The sequence below is a fragment of the Branchiostoma floridae genome, chromosome 15 (assembly GCF_000003815.2).
Source record: "Branchiostoma floridae strain S238N-H82 chromosome 15, Bfl_VNyyK, whole genome shotgun sequence".
In the NCBI taxonomy this organism is placed as follows: domain Eukaryota; kingdom Metazoa; phylum Chordata; class Leptocardii; order Amphioxiformes; family Branchiostomatidae; genus Branchiostoma; species Branchiostoma floridae.
In genome coordinates this window covers 4491004-4506350 of record NC_049993.1, presented here as the reverse complement: position 1 = coordinate 4506350, position 15347 = coordinate 4491004, and the positions used below count along the sequence as shown (strand labels likewise).

The 15347-nt window shown below is 43.0% G+C and overlaps 2 protein-coding genes across 2 annotated transcripts in view; both read left to right on the top strand.

The window, feature by feature from the left end:
• The window catches only part of LOC118432220 (glutamate receptor ionotropic, kainate 2-like), a 20030-nt gene extending 12482 nt beyond the window's left edge, over window positions 1–7548 (top strand). Inside the window, exons 3-10 of the mRNA XM_035843748.1 lie at window positions 229–336; window positions 447–623; window positions 2762–2929; window positions 3041–3192; window positions 3393–3511; window positions 3724–3906; window positions 4253–4505; window positions 6301–7548. Coding sequence (XP_035699641.1) covers window positions 229–336; window positions 447–623; window positions 2762–2929; window positions 3041–3192; window positions 3393–3511; window positions 3724–3906; window positions 4253–4505; window positions 6301–6502 — 1362 coding nt within the window. The 3' untranslated portion in view covers window positions 6503–7548. The remainder of the gene's footprint in view (window positions 1–228; window positions 337–446; window positions 624–2761; window positions 2930–3040; window positions 3193–3392; window positions 3512–3723; window positions 3907–4252; window positions 4506–6300) is intronic.
• A 2319-nt stretch (window positions 7549–9867) lies between these two features.
• The window catches only part of LOC118432100 (probable glutamate receptor), a 6230-nt gene continuing 750 nt past the window's right edge, over window positions 9868–15347 (top strand). Inside the window, exons 1-13 of the mRNA XM_035843620.1 lie at window positions 9868–9881; window positions 10155–10409; window positions 10814–11007; window positions 11268–11321; window positions 11587–11859; window positions 12117–12221; window positions 12531–12638; window positions 12748–12927; window positions 13202–13369; window positions 13484–13632; window positions 13877–13995; window positions 14296–14478; window positions 15031–15283. Of these exons, the coding sequence (XP_035699513.1) occupies window positions 10190–10409; window positions 10814–11007; window positions 11268–11321; window positions 11587–11859; window positions 12117–12221; window positions 12531–12638; window positions 12748–12927; window positions 13202–13369; window positions 13484–13632; window positions 13877–13995; window positions 14296–14478; window positions 15031–15283 (2006 nt within the window). The 5' untranslated portion in view covers window positions 9868–9881; window positions 10155–10189. The remainder of the gene's footprint in view (window positions 9882–10154; window positions 10410–10813; window positions 11008–11267; window positions 11322–11586; window positions 11860–12116; window positions 12222–12530; window positions 12639–12747; window positions 12928–13201; window positions 13370–13483; window positions 13633–13876; window positions 13996–14295; window positions 14479–15030; window positions 15284–15347) is intronic.

Sequence of the window (15347 nt, the reverse complement as noted above, 5' to 3'; positions counted from 1 at the left end):
AGGGGAATCAAAACAGGTTAACAGCTTCGCATCATATTTATTTTGAGAGTCTCTCTCTCTCTCTCTATCTCTCTCTCTCTCTCTCTCGTTCTCTCTCTCTCTCTCTCTCTCTCTCTCTCTCTCTCTCTGTGTGTGTGTGTGTGTGTGTGTGTGTGTGTATGTTCGTGTCAGTGTATGAGGAGCCAAGTGCATGTAACTCGTTGATTGAATGGATATTTCTGTCAGCAGGTGGGGACCTGGACTGCAGAAGACGCGGCTGAGATCCAGTCCGGATGGCAGAAACCCACCGAAACTCACCTCCTCTCGGGACGGCACCTCCGAGTCTATACTGGTCTGGTAAGCTACGTCTTTACTTCACTCAAGACCAATATTTGAGGTGTCAAGTGTTCTTGGATCATTTAACTACAATCCGTCACCAGTTATGCTGAATCCATCTTGCTTTGCAGAGTAAACCATTCTTCATGAAGAAACCAAGCAAAAGTGGTGAGGCTGGGTCAACTCCGTATCAAGGCTATTTTGTAGACATGCTGGAGATGCTAGCTTCGCGCCTGAACTTCACCTGGGACATCACGCTTGGTAGTAGGGTGCGGCCTAGGATCATAGCAGCGGCTGAGTCGAAGAAGGTGGGTCCTCACCTTTTTTTTTTTGCTCTTTTTCCTGCACGAGTGTCTCACGAGATGAAGCAAAACAAAGACAGATCATTTGTTCATTTCGTCCGCCGTAGGAGTTTACATGTATTATTATTGGTTTGGTTATGATTGTAGTCTGTTTCGATATTAGTCGTATTTTCGTGTCTAAATTATAGGTGATAAGTTTACTTCCACGTGAAAATTCCCAATTTTGTGCATGTCATTTTTAAATGAAAAATTGTCTCCCAAAACAATTGCGAAAACTAGAGACATTTAAGAAACTGAAACTCGGTTGTTGCGATAGCTGGCGTGATATCCTTCATTCCCATACAAGCAAACATTTCCTGGAGGATGAGAAAAAATTCTTTTATCTGGAATGGTGGTCCTGAAAGGGTTGGGAGAAAAACTTTGTAGAACTCTGTGGAAAACGGTGGTCTGAACCTTGTCAACCTCTATGCCCACGCTCTGACACTTCATGCAAACTGATAAATTGTGGGGTTCCCCAGGGATCAATTCTGGGACCCTTATTGTTTTTAATATATGTTAATGATCTTGCTGAAGCATCCAAAATATTCTTTTTTATCCTATTTGCTGATGATACAAATCTCTTCCTCTCACATGCAGACTATGATTCGTTAATACGTCTAACCAATCAGGAATTAGAAAAAGTCATCACATGGTTCGAAACCAACAAGCTATCTGTTAATATTAAAAAGACGTACTATCTTATCTTTTGTAGTAAAAACAAGACTTATGATAAGAAAAATACCAAAATCTTCCTAAAGAACCTTCCTCTCTCCCAAGAATGCCAGGCTAAGTTCCTAGGAGTACTTATTGATGATCGGCTAACATGGAAACCCCACATTGCTATGATATTAAATAAAATTTCAAAAACTATCGGGATCATAGGGAAAATTAGACATCTTTTATCCCAGAGAACCTTGATAACCATATATAACAGTCTAATCTATCCATATCTCATTTATTGTAGTATTGTTTGGGGAAACGACTATAAAACTTCTCTACACCCTTTATTAATTCTACAGAAAAAATTTCTACGCATTGCGACATGTTCGAGTTTCTATACTCACTCTTCACCACTATTTGAGAAACTTAGAATTTTGAATATCTATGACGTTAACAGATTTCAGCTTGCTCTATTCACAGCCCAACACATAAACCATACTCTCCCCGATACCTTTGACAGCTTTCTTAATTTTCACTCGCAGTTTCACAATTATCAAACTCGCCAAAGCACAAATCTGCACATCCCCCTATTCAGAACCTCTCTTGCCCAAATGTCTGTTAAATACAAGTGTGTTAAAATATGGAACGATCTTCCCCCCTCCCTTAAGAATCTTACCTCCTCTCTCCTGACTTTTAAACGTAATCTGAAAATCCATCTGTTAATCCATCCGAGCCCCCTGTAGTAGCCACAGTTTTTTTTAAATCATATTATCTTAATTCATTCCATTATTTGATCATCCTTATTGCACTATTATCATTTTCTAAGTATTATGCTGATTTATTATTTATTGTTAAGTCAAACCATTAATTACATGGTTTTCCTTATTGCATCATTATCATTTTCTACATATTACGTTACTTTATCATTCATTGTTAATTCATACCATTAATTACTTGTTTATCCTTATTGTATCATTATTATTCTATGTATTACTTTACTTTATTATTATATATCATAATCAATTTTGTTTAGTTTAAAGGAGGAGGGCTAAGTATAAGCTTCCCAAGCTTTTTCCCTCCTCCTGCACCTGTTTTATCCATTGTTTTCGTTTTGTGTTTTAATGTAACACTTGTGTGCGAATAAACAAACAAACAAACAAACAAACAAACACTTAAAGCATCCTGGGTACCCAAACTGTTTTTTAACCCAGACTGGTTTACAGCTTGTATACTACATACTCATCCCTGTATTGATAGTACATTGTTTCCCTTTTATCAGTTAAAATCTGCACAAGACCTCGAAGTAAGTCCAGTATAAGACGTATTTTATAGGAATATTAGTCATTACATAAATACTACTATTCATACAACCTGGCATACCCTTTCTTCGAATTAGCTGTTGGCTTCAAGAATTAACGGCCTTCCCTACTTGTCGATTTCCACAGTATGACTTGCTTCTAGTTGGCATGGCCATGCGCACTGGATATGCAGGCTGGGAAAAAGTCGAGTACTCCATCCCAATACGGACACGTGGTTACTTCCTGACCATGAAGAAGTCAAATCGTCATGAAGGTCAAGGCATCTTCCAGTTCATGGGACCATTTTCTGCGGAGGTGCGTATCAAAAACATTTTCAACCATGCATCTCATTAGTTGGTCAGTCAGTTTCGAATTCATGGCAGCAAGCCTTATCCTCCCAATCAAAGATCGTTTTGTCTTTCGCAGGTGTGGCTCACCTTTGTGGCCGCTGTTGTGGGAGTGAGTCTTGTCATGGCTGCAAACGGCCGTCTGAACCCGTACGAGTGGTCCAAGGCAGCTGGGCGAGGAGAGGTGTCAGAGAAGGAGGCAGACAACCTCAGCCTCGTCAACAGTCTCTGGTAGGTTCGTTCGTGACTAGCAGCTTTTGACGTGGAAGCCATCCGTGAGCCTATAGCATATTAACATAAACGATTTGAATAACCCTTTGCTAGTTATGACCCTGTAAAGAGTAAACCCATTCACTTTTTCTCCATTGTTGATCTAATGTTAGACGTTGTTGTATGAGACATATAGCTTTTTGCTGTCTGTCTTCCTGTAGGTCTACCTTTGGAGCTGCTGTGTGTCAGGGGCAGGAGTTTCTTCCCCGATCATCCGCAGGAAGAGTCATAGTCGGTGCCTGGTGGTTCGTGATCCTGGTTATGGTCGCATCTTACACTGGCGAGCTACAGGCTACTGTATTTCGTATAACTGAAGAAGCGTTGTGTTGATGTTCTTATGATAAAGCCAACATAGTATTCAATAAAACCAACAAATAAAACTAAAGGTTGTGTGTCCAGATAAAATGACGTAGCATATTTTCATAGTCACCGTACTTTTGTCGTTATTCGATAACGCTTGTTGTTTTTTTCTTGGACGTGCTACTTCTCCAGCCAACTTAGCTGCCTTCCTGTCCAGACCATCAACAGAGCGGAGCATCAGGAGCCTGGCTGATCTGGCTCGGCAGACGGACGTGCCGTACGGGACCTACAAGAAATATACATTAGTCAAGTTCATGAAGAATTCTCAAGAGGAACCTTTTAAGACCATCGGTCGATATCTCGACCAAAATTCAGGTAATGAAGCTGCAGTACCAAGGGAAGCCGCTAGGGGGCCCAAAATCTAATCACTTCCAGCTTTCATCACACCCTACCAACACACCAAGTATGAAACCAATCCATCCAGCCGTTCTTGAGTTATCTTGTTGACAGACAGACAGACAGACACACACACACACACAAACGCTGGGTAAAATATAACCTCCATGACATTTCATGGAGGTAATAACCTTGTGATTAACATATTTGGGAGTCATTGAACTCTTATTTTATGAAAGCAATGTCATTGTACCAGACCCGGTTATTCAAATACTTGGTGTCCTTTCCGAGAGTCGAAATTGTCGTTGTATTGTGTCCGTCACAGACGAGGTCCTCTTCAACACGTCCCGTCAGGCATTTGAGCGCGCTGCTAAGGGCGACTTTATCTTCATCTCCCCAACCACCTACGAGTACGAGATCCTCAACGAGAGGTGTGACATGGTCATCCTCACCGACGAGTACTTCTTCAAGTATGAGGTCGTATTTCCGTTTCCGGTTGGTTCACCCTACCGGGCCGAGATCAACCAGGCCCTGATGAAGATGACAGAGGACGGGCAGATGGACGCCCTTACGAACAGGTGACCTTATGTTGATAGAGATGTTGCTGTCAAGGTAAAGAACATGCTATTAGGTCAACCACATCAAGGTATATGGCATTTTCTCATGAAGCTGTCGACATGTCGTCACAGCCGCCACGCTGCTTGACTGATTAATTGCTTGGTTGCTTTATTGCTTGCTTTCTAGCTTGGTTGGTTGGTTGCTTTCTTGTTGCATGATAGGTTGCTTTCTTGCTTGCTTTTTTACTTGTTTGGTCGCTTTCTTGCCATGGTTGGTTGCTTTGTTGCTTACTTGGTTTCGGTCAATCTCCGTCGACCTTGTTCACAGAATGACCCTTTCTATCTCCAGCAGTGACGTCAGGATCTAGGAACACACTACTTTTGCAGGAGGCGGTCATAAGTATCAGAAAGTCTATGTCGCCCCCCGTCTCTGTTGAGTGTGGGCCGTTGGGCTCTAATTTACACTGCCTCCTTCACTCCTCGCGCGAAGGAATCCTGTTTTGAGTCTAGGATTTTGACTTTGTCCAACGAAATGGAATTTCTCGGAGACTCTAGGTGTATATGTGTGCACTTTGTAACTGGAACATCTAGGCCTTTCTGGAACGCAGACCATCGGGATAAAGAGAGAGAGAAAGACCACCTGATTCAGGCACTGAAAGTGTGTAGCTACCCAGAATGCGCGATCAAAAAGGCCACTACACCTAAGTCACAACTTGAAAATAACACCACTCAAAACCGGTCTTCTACCAAAACAAACAGAGGCTTAGTTGTTTTGCCCCATTTGAAAGGAACCTCAGAAGCCCTTAGCTGGGTTTTCAACAAATATGGGATTAAGACTTGCTGCAAACCGACAGGTACGCTCCAGAATTTCCTAGTGGCACCTAAGGACAAAACGTCTAAAGAAAGTAGATGTGGGGTAGTGTACCACATCGCGTGTCAAGGGCAAACTAACAAAAGCCCATGTAAGGAAATTTACATTGGACGCCCAGGTATGGGAAGAGGAGGCCGGGCAGACCGGCAGCAACATACATAGACTAGGAAAGACACAGGCCTTGAAGTTAACAGCCTACATCGAGCAATGATTGACAGGTACACATGGTCTGCCATCATGACTCGAGACCGGATTGACTCGCCTTAAGCAAGTAATTAGCACATTGGTGAGGCGGAAGGTGCACTGAAAACAAGGTTCCGGCGAACATCGGCGTCCTAGCTCTGTCAACTCTGAGGTGTCGCGACATATACACCTAGAGTCTCCGGGACATTCCATTTCGTTGGACAAAGTCAAATTCCTAGAATCAGAACAGGATTTCTTCTTGCGAGGAGTGAAGGAGGCAGTGTACGTTAGAGCCCACAGGCCCACACTCAACAGAGACGGGTGGGGGCGACATAGACTTTCTGATACTTATCACCCCCCTCCTGCAAAAGTGGTGTGTTCCTGACGTCACTGCTGGACATAGAAAGGGTCATTCTGTGAACAAGGTCGACGGAGATTGACCGAACATTTAGAGGGGTAAGTCCCTATAGTTTAAATCAGTGTTGGAAGTACAGTGATACCAATTTTTCTATAATGTATTCTACCAACACAGATTCATGCTAATTTTATAACCATTATGAGACACACGTATGTACTTAAATGCCCGCCGTTTTCGTACTAAAGACTGTCATTTAATTTCCTTCCAAATTGCCACAGAACTTTACCCTATTAGAATTGTAAGAATTTTTTTCTCGGGGTGATAAAATATCTTTATTAGTTTACTCTTTTACTATATCATTTTACAAAACGTTACTCACTGAGACTTTTCTCATTCTTTCACAGATGGTTTAACAAGAAGATGTACAAATGTTCCACTGGCTCCACTCAAGAGGGCGTGCTGGATATGGAGCAATTGAATGGGGCTTTCTACTATCTCATGATTGGGATGGGGACCTCCATCTTAGTCTTCGCACTGGAATGGGTGCATTTTAAGTTCAAGAAGGGGCGTTCAAGCGACCCTGCCAATAGAGGTGACCGCGTGTAGTTAAAGCGAGTTTGGCCAGGTGTAAGAAGTAAAAGCGTGGTCAGTTCAAGGAGTTTGTCAATTAACCTGCAATCACGCTTGCTTTTATTGCTTGAAATATGCCACCGAAAAATCATATATCAGATGACAATTGGAAATGTGTTGTCTGCATGAATAACCGACTTTTATTGTAACTTGTGCCTCTGTGGGCCAAGTACAGGTCGTCAACAACTATTGAGTCAAGACATAAACGTAATATACTAGTATACTAATAATGTGCATATATACTACTACTACGTATACACTCAGGTTTGCCTTTTCGCTTTTTATGATCAGTACAATACAAACATACAAATTTTGTTACAGATGGTTTAAACGATTGTATTAATGTGGATACATATTTGTGTATAATAGGCGGAATAACTATAGCATAATTTGCAGTCTACGACAAAACGAAAATCCTCTTGTATCCTGTTTTGGCTGCCCTGTCGGCAGATTCGTCAGTTTAGATAATTATGCTTACGTCATGATTTCAAAATTGTGTAGTTTTGTTCTAATATTATTGTGTTATGCATTATCAACATTCATGTACACGTTCTCACTGTATAGAAGCAGCAAACATGTGAAAAGATTGCTGTCATTTAAAACATGCTGCATGTGAAACTGCAACCAGATATGTTAACCGTATTCAGACGCTTGAACACAATCGGGTGTTTTCGAGCTGTTGTTTGTATTGCAGAAGTACGAATGCACGTAAAGTAACTTTAACGCTTCCTGTTGAAAGTGTAGACCATGTTGTATATTCAGGCTACTAGGCCACTGAACAACGCTGAATAAACGTCACTAATTGTGTAGTCGATGTAATACTGTAACAACAGGCTCTGTGTAGTGTCATTCGGAGGTTTTCATGGGTTGCAAAAGTTTCTCATTGGTCAGTGTCTCTTTTCATACCATAATGATATCAATGATACCAACGTGTTCTTATTTAGACATGACTAGTCTTGCATGGAATGGTTCCATAGTCATTGGAAGTTTCAGCCGGGCCATGGGACAGACTCGAACTGTACATAAAATTGACAAGGATTCAATTCAACATATGACTATTTAACGCAGTTAAACAAAATTACTCGTGCCATTACAATCATTAGGTGCATGCATAATGTATATTGACATTAAAGTTAGACCTAGGCGAAATTCAAACAAGAGTTAGCAGTCAGCTGCAGTGAAAACCTGTGAACAGTACAGTAGCATGGCAAAGTAGGTACAAGACCATGTTTGGTATAAAAATTGAAATAAAAGAAATACCAGAAGGGACATGCTTTGGGGGGTTTGAGATGTTTCACCTTTTAGTACTGCAACCTACAGCCGGTGATATACATGTATTCTTTTACTGTCGACATGTCATGTTTAAGGTTATAAATAATGCACATAATCCTGCATAATCCAGGCACCGCGCCGGCTTCACGCGCTGTCTGTTTACTGTTCAATGGATTGGGCCCAAATATATGTATAGCGCTACATCTAGAGTACTAGTAAGGCCATGTTGATTTGATTATATGGATGACATCCTCCGGGAACTCCAAAACTGATGCGAGCGAGCGAATAAAAAAAAAGTTGCCTTCAGTATGAAATCAAAGTGGCCAGGAAGGCTGAACATAGGACTAAACACACATTGGTATACCATGATCCTCTGGACCTGAATTTTCTCTACTGGTACCTCCCCCAACCAACAATAGATTTTTTTTTCTTTCCGTCCTTTCACATCTTATTCTTTGACTTTAGATTCATTTTGGCATTCTATATATGGCATTAGTTATCTGTTTTCTGATACTTTTTTTCAATCTACGGAATATTTGTGCTCATTTTACAGCTGCTTTGTACAATTTATTGTGTGGTCGAAAACTTTTTTTTGGGGGGGGGGGGGGATGGCAAAAAATTGGTGCGAGCGCGGATGTCATCATTGTAATCAAATCAACGTGGCCTAAGCGGCAATCGGAGCTCAAATTAGGCAAATTGCAGCTCGCGTACTGACCAAATATAAACGGCCCGTATGTGTTTTTAAATTACTGTTGGCACATTTCCGAGAACTGAAGCCGTATACATCTCGACCAGGGACGCTGGAGACATTTAAACATCCATTTTGTTCAGTGACTGGGCGGAAACTGTCATCTATCGCGATATTCGAAGGTGAGAAAGTAGCGTTAATGTCTTAGGGTCTGGTTGCTAGTAAAAATTTCTAGGGGTCAAATACTTGTACAAGATATGAAACACAAAAAGGTAAGAGATCAAAGACTTTTACGGAAGAACAATGTGTCACGTATAGTTTGGTTTTTGTAGACCTCCTCTCTCTCTTTCCCCTGCCATATATTCCTTATTCTAATTATTTGATAGTTGGGCACCATACAAGATCTGGCAACCAGTTTTCTCCGCCCTTTTCTGTTTTCTACTTTTCTTGTAGTGTGATGCTCGTCCATTCTCAGATATTATCCTTTCCCTCCCTGGACAGTTCCCTGTTTGATAATTTTCTCTAGATCCATACTATAATAGCTAGTCCCCGATGACCATGACTCGTGGCCTTACCACTTCAAATTTCTTGCAGTACTGTATCGTATCAAGTCTGTAGCAGGAAAGGATGGCGGCATTAAGCTGTCACAATACTCCTACTGCCTGGACTGTCGGGATCTTCCTGGTGTTGCTTTGTAGTTGTCATGGTGACGGCAAGGGGTTAAATGTTGGTAGGTAAATAAAATTACTTGTTAGCCTCCATAGCAGGCTTTTAGCTGGGCTTTTGGGGGAGGGAGCTTATTTTGTACTGTATTCTAATTGTGCCCGGTCTGTAACATTCACACAGCTTTAACCTGTGTCAGAGACCAAGTATAGTCAGAAGTGATATACAATAAAAAATCATCACAAAATACGCACCGAGCAGGCTATTCCAGGCTTGTAGTGTAATGTTTAGATAATTACGGAAGTCAGTGTCGTGAGACAGCACCATTTTAAAACGAACAATATTCAAAGTTAAAGGTAAACTTTATCATTTCCATCGCTTTAGATAACACTTACCTTATGAATACGTACTGCTGGACTCTGAATTACAGGACGCTGTATATCCGGATCCATTGCATTGTCGCTTTCGTTCCTAGAGCCTAATGTACAGGATACGGTCTAGTCTTTGAAGACCTATCACCATATCACTACATAGCATATGAACGAAAACGTTTACAATGTCATCATCCTTAATGTGTTATTCGTTTGGTTATAGGTGTTGTCTATGACGATAGCGAAGAGAGCGTACTTGTTGCGATGAGGTCTAGTGCCCGTAGCCTCAACAGCAGCAAGGACCTGACGCTGACCGGCTTTCAGCTTGATAAAAGCACATCAGGGTGTCCCCTTCACCAAGGTGAGTGGCCATTGTAATATTTTTGCTCAGCAAGAACTTCAATGACATGAAGAAAGTTCACACCAAATGCAAAGCACCATAACCGTCAGAGCATTTTCTTATAGGGTATTGACGTCAGAGCATTTTCTTATAGGGTGTTGACGTCATAGGCTACAAATTTAAGAGAGAAAGTAATCATGTTTTCCAAGTATAAGGTATAGGCATTTGTAAACAATGTCTATGTGATAAGACTGTAAAAAGATTCAGTTTGCAGACGCGTACTTTACTCTCCAGTTCGTGAACAGGACCCGCTGCACGCCCTGATTCTGATGGCCCCCCTCCCCTCACCCTGTACCTGCGGAGCTGCAGACGTGCCACAACTGGCTCCCGTGGTTGTGCGCATGTACCAACCGGATCCGGATACACCGGCTCTCCGCTCCAGGGTGCTAGACATGTTCCCGTCCCCAGAGCAACTGGCAACCATGTTGTTTGACGTCATGGAGGCCCTGGGCTGGAGGGAGACGTATATGCTGTACAACAAGCGGTCAGGTGAGTGAGAAGTATAGATCACATGTGCTGTGAATAAATGCACCAGCTAGGTGCCGGTGGTCAATGATATTAACAACTTGGTGCCCGGTCAGGAAACGGTCCTGAAACCATAAAACGTACCTGCAGTACAAAGTCAGTTGACTGGACAGGTCTGCCCTCCGAGTTTCCTCAACTACAATCTGCCAGTTCAATGAGCATTATCACTTTGTATGTTGCGTTGATTGGCAAATAGTGTCATATAAACAGTGTCCTGTTTCTCTAAGTTTTCATACCCTTAGCTCTAGATTTCCTTAATCATGCTGCGCACTGAGGAGTAGCCTGACGTACAGAGATCTACCAAGACAGCACTGCTGAATAGTCAATGATTGCTTGACCCAATCACAAATTCTCTCACCATTTTGCAGAGTTCTACAGCTGCTTTAAAGCCATGCTGAATGAGGCTGCCTCCCGCATGTTTTACCTCTGGTCTCAGGATGTTCCACCTGACAAGGAGGACGGCGACGCCTTGGGCGCCATTTTGCATGACGTCAGCACTTCGGGGCGGAAGAATGTCCTCCTGATGACAAGCGCTGATGTAGTGGCCGTCATCCTGGACAAGGTCAGAGATCAAAACGTTTCTATTAGCGTGGACTGTCTCATAAAAGAGTATTTGTGTTGGTGATTAGCAGTATGAAGACCATCGGATCAACATCCCGAAGACCAGACGTATAATGCTAAAACATTCAATGGTGATTTTTGACGTTCAACATGGTTATGTTTTTGGCCAATTCGTACATCATTAACCACTGGTGACGTCGTCAGTACCCGATGCCTCTAACTGGCTTGTATGTTACAAGTTACGTCTTTGTTTCCCAAAAGGCCACCGAAATGTTGCTGCTTACATCTGAGAGCCACTGGATCGTTACAAGCGTTGTGAGTACTCATTACAGTAAGATTTAGTTTGATGCTGAAGGGACGCACCGTAGTAAAATCCTTATTAATTCTTCAATGGTAATGGGAAGATGGGTTAGATAGGAGCGAAAAGTTTAACGGGGGATGGCTGATGCTTGTATTGGTAATTTTGAGAAAAGGCGGTGTAGATACAGTACATATCGGACCTAGCAAGCCTGGAAGCCAGACTAGCCGGCGATGTATTGAAACGAATGTCTAAGAAAGTAAAACTTCTTTATTTCTGCAGGATGTCCGAGAAAGTCAGCTGCAGAGCGCACGACATAGTGGGGCCCTCTTGACCCTGCTCCGCCCCTTCCCTGAGACACCCCCGCCCTGGGGACGTGATGCACCTGATGAACAGCTGTCTTACAGGACGCGGCTGGCTTTGGACGCAGTCAAGCTCGTGTCTAGCCTGTCTCCGGACCTGGTCACGGGGTACTCACGGAGGTCGGACAGGGAGGGCTCTCTTTACCCGAGAGAGGGGGACTGCGGTGCAGGAATGACAGACTATATATCAGAGGTAAGGCGTTGTTGGACTGTTCCTTACCCCCAAATCTAGATCTGAATCATAAATAGTATAGTGTTGGATGTGACAGGTAGAAATCGCCAACTTATTGGAGAGTGTACAGGGCTGCGGAATTTAGCACTTTGCCACAATATATCACTTGCAATGAGGGCACAGGAGGTATTCTGTACTTGGCGAGAGACCAAGGACGGGAAAATGTACAACATATGTCATTTGAACAGAACGTCTAATGCCTTCCTATAATTTTCCAGTACAGTTTCTTGGGTTTCAGCGGACACGTGTCATTTGACAGCTGTGGAAAGAGAAAGATCGTGACGGTCTTCGTCGATGAGTATCTTCAAGGGGAGTCGAAACAGGTTCGCACCACTGATCATTATTCTATTATGTAAGAGATGGAGAGAGAGCCCGGAAGGGGGGTAGAGTGTTTTTTTGTGTGTTTTTTTATGTGTGTGTATGTATGTGTGTGTGTGTGTGTGTGTGTGTGTGTGTGTTTGTGTGTGTGTGTGTGTGTGTGTGTGTGTGTGTGTTTGTGTGTGTGTGTGTGTGTGTGTGTGTGTGTGCGTGTGTGTGTTTGAAAAAGAGGATTTCGGATACTTGGATAATTGTCATGTTGCATGCCGTTTAGACTGCCTGATTGAATCCACATAAACCACAACTGTCAACAGGTGGGGACCTGGACTACAGAGGGGACGACTGAGATCCAGTCCGGATGGCAGAAACCCACCGAAACTCACCTGCTCTCGGGACGGCATCTCCTAGTCTATACCGCACTGGTAATCTACGTCTTTACTTCACTTCTTTTTTAAGAGCAACCTCAAGTGTTTCTCTAGTGGATTATTTCAATGCGATCATGAGCTATGTCGAATCCACCTTGCTTTGCAGAGTAAACCATTCTTCATGAAGAAACCAGGCAAAAGTGGTGAGGTTGGGTCCACTCCGTACCACGGCTATCATCTGGACCTGCTGGAGATGCTGGCTTCGCACCTGAACTTCACCTGGAACATCACTCGGATTGGTAGTAGAAACCGGGAGATTGTTGCAGATGCGGCTAAGTCGAAGAAGGTGGGTCCTCGCCACTCTTCTGAACAAGTATCTCAACAGATAAAGCGAGACATAGACTTCATTTACCCAATCCTTGATTTAGCGTACAATGCTGACTCCCTCAGCAGCACTGATTGCGGCACGGAAAGTTTTTTTGTGTTTTCCAGTACATACAATAGAACGTATAGGGACATTGACATTAAATAGATGCTACTCTGCAATCTGACATACCCTTGTCCGAATCAGCTGTTGGCGTCAAGAGTGAACGGTCTTACTTACTTCTCAATTCCAACAGTATGACTTGCTTCTGGTTGCCATGGCCATGCGCACTGGGTTTACAGGCTGGGAAAATATCGAGTATTCCATCCCAATACGGACACGTGGTTACTTCCTCACCATGAAGAAGTCAAATCGTCATGAAGGTCAAGGCATCTTCCAGTTCATGGGACCATTTTCTGCGGAGGTGCGTGTCAAAACATTTTCAACCATCTCATTAGTTGGTCATGGTCAGCTCAGTTTTCGAATCCACGACAGCAAGTCTTATCCTCCCGATCAAATATCTATATGTTTTTCGCAGGTGTGGCTCTCCTTTGCGGCCGCTGTTGTGGGAGTGAGTTTTGCCTTAGCTGTAAACGGCCGTCTAAACCCGTGCGAATGGGCTCAAGCCGCCTCGCGTGGAGAGGTATCGGTGGACTCAGGCCACCTGAGCCTCGTCAACAGTCTCTGGTAAGTTGAGTGCATTCGTGACAACAGCTTTTGACGTGGAAGCCACGGTTATTTATATGTCTAATCATCCATCAGTGAGCCTGTCATCATCACCTAAAAGATTTGAACAACTAGTAGTCTTCGCTAGTGATAACTCCGGAGAGAGTCAAGCCTTTCACTCTTAACCCACTGTCGATCCAAGTTTAGACGTTGTTGTTTGAGATAAAATATAGCTTTGTACAGAATCTGTTTTGATTTCCTGTAGGTCTACCTTTGGAGCGGCTCTGTATCAGGGGCACGAGTTTCTTCCCCGATCTTCCACAGGAAGAGTCATAGTCGGCGCCTGGTGGTTCGTGATCCTAGTTATGGTCGCATCTTACACTGGTGAGCCACAGGCTACTGTATTTCCAAATTATTGAAATTTACAGAAGAAACGTTGCGTTGGTGTTCCTATGCAAATAAAGTCAGCATAGTATTCTGCTGATACCCACTCATGTAGAGCCTAGGTCACAATAGAGGCTATTGTAAATTGTACGTTAGTAATGGTTTTAAGTGGGAAGTGGTTTGTATGATAAGGTCGTTACTAGCGAGCCGTAAACGTTGAAGAAATGTCCAACTGGGATATTACATAATAACAGACATGACATATTTTCCTCGGACGTACTAAGTGTTGTTCTTCTCCAGCCAACTTAGCTGCCTTCCTGTCCAGACCTTCAGCAGAGCGGAGCATCAGGAGCCTGGTTGATCTGGCTCGGCAGACGGACGTGCCGTACGGGACCTACAAGGGATACACCTTCGTCAAGTTCTTGAAGAAGTCTCAGGAGGAACCTTTTAAGACCATCGGTCGATATCTCAACAAGAATTCAGGTAACTCCATCTAAACAAGTATATATGTTTACAAAACTAAGAAACTGTTGTTTTTTCAAGAACGTTGGTCCATATCAATCAAAACCAATGATTAGTTTGAACGTAAATCAGAAAAAGAGTCTTATATCTGATACCAAATGATAAATGTTGAATACACAATTAAAAGATTACCATGGAATAAGGGTGAAGCTTTTTTTTTTCAAAATTGTGTTTACAGTGTGAGGTACGCATATCTCGTCCTCTGAGTTTTGATGGAATTCTAATGGGCTAAATCCAAACGCATAACAGTAGCTCATTTTCTAATCTTGATTAGTTCTCTTTTGTTCCTCGTCCAGATTATCCTGAGTTTCTACATTGAAGTGACCACATCAATGACTTATTTGATATGGTCACATGACCATATGGTTGTGTGATCCGTAGAAACCAAGTAACCATATCAATGACTTATTTCGGAGTGTCGAAAGCACTGAAAAGATTTCCCTATCTTACAATGCATCTTTTATTCTTGTTGTTCCGAGGGATGAAGTTGTGGCTGTACCTTGTCCTTCACAGATGAGGTCCTCTTCAACACGTCCCGTCAGGCACTTGAGCGCGCTGCTAAGGGCGACTTTATCTTCATCTCCCCAACCACCTACGAGTACGAGATCCTCAAGGACAGGTGCGACATGGTCATCCTCACCGACGAGTACTTCTTCAAGTACCAGGTCGCACTTCCGTTTCCGGTTGGTTCACCCTACCGGGCCGAGATCAACCAGGCCCTGATGAAGATGACAGAGGACGGGCAGATGGACGCCCTTGTCAACAGGTGATTTTATGTTGGTAGAGATACTGCAATGGTTAAGAACATACTACATTGTATTAGGTCAGCC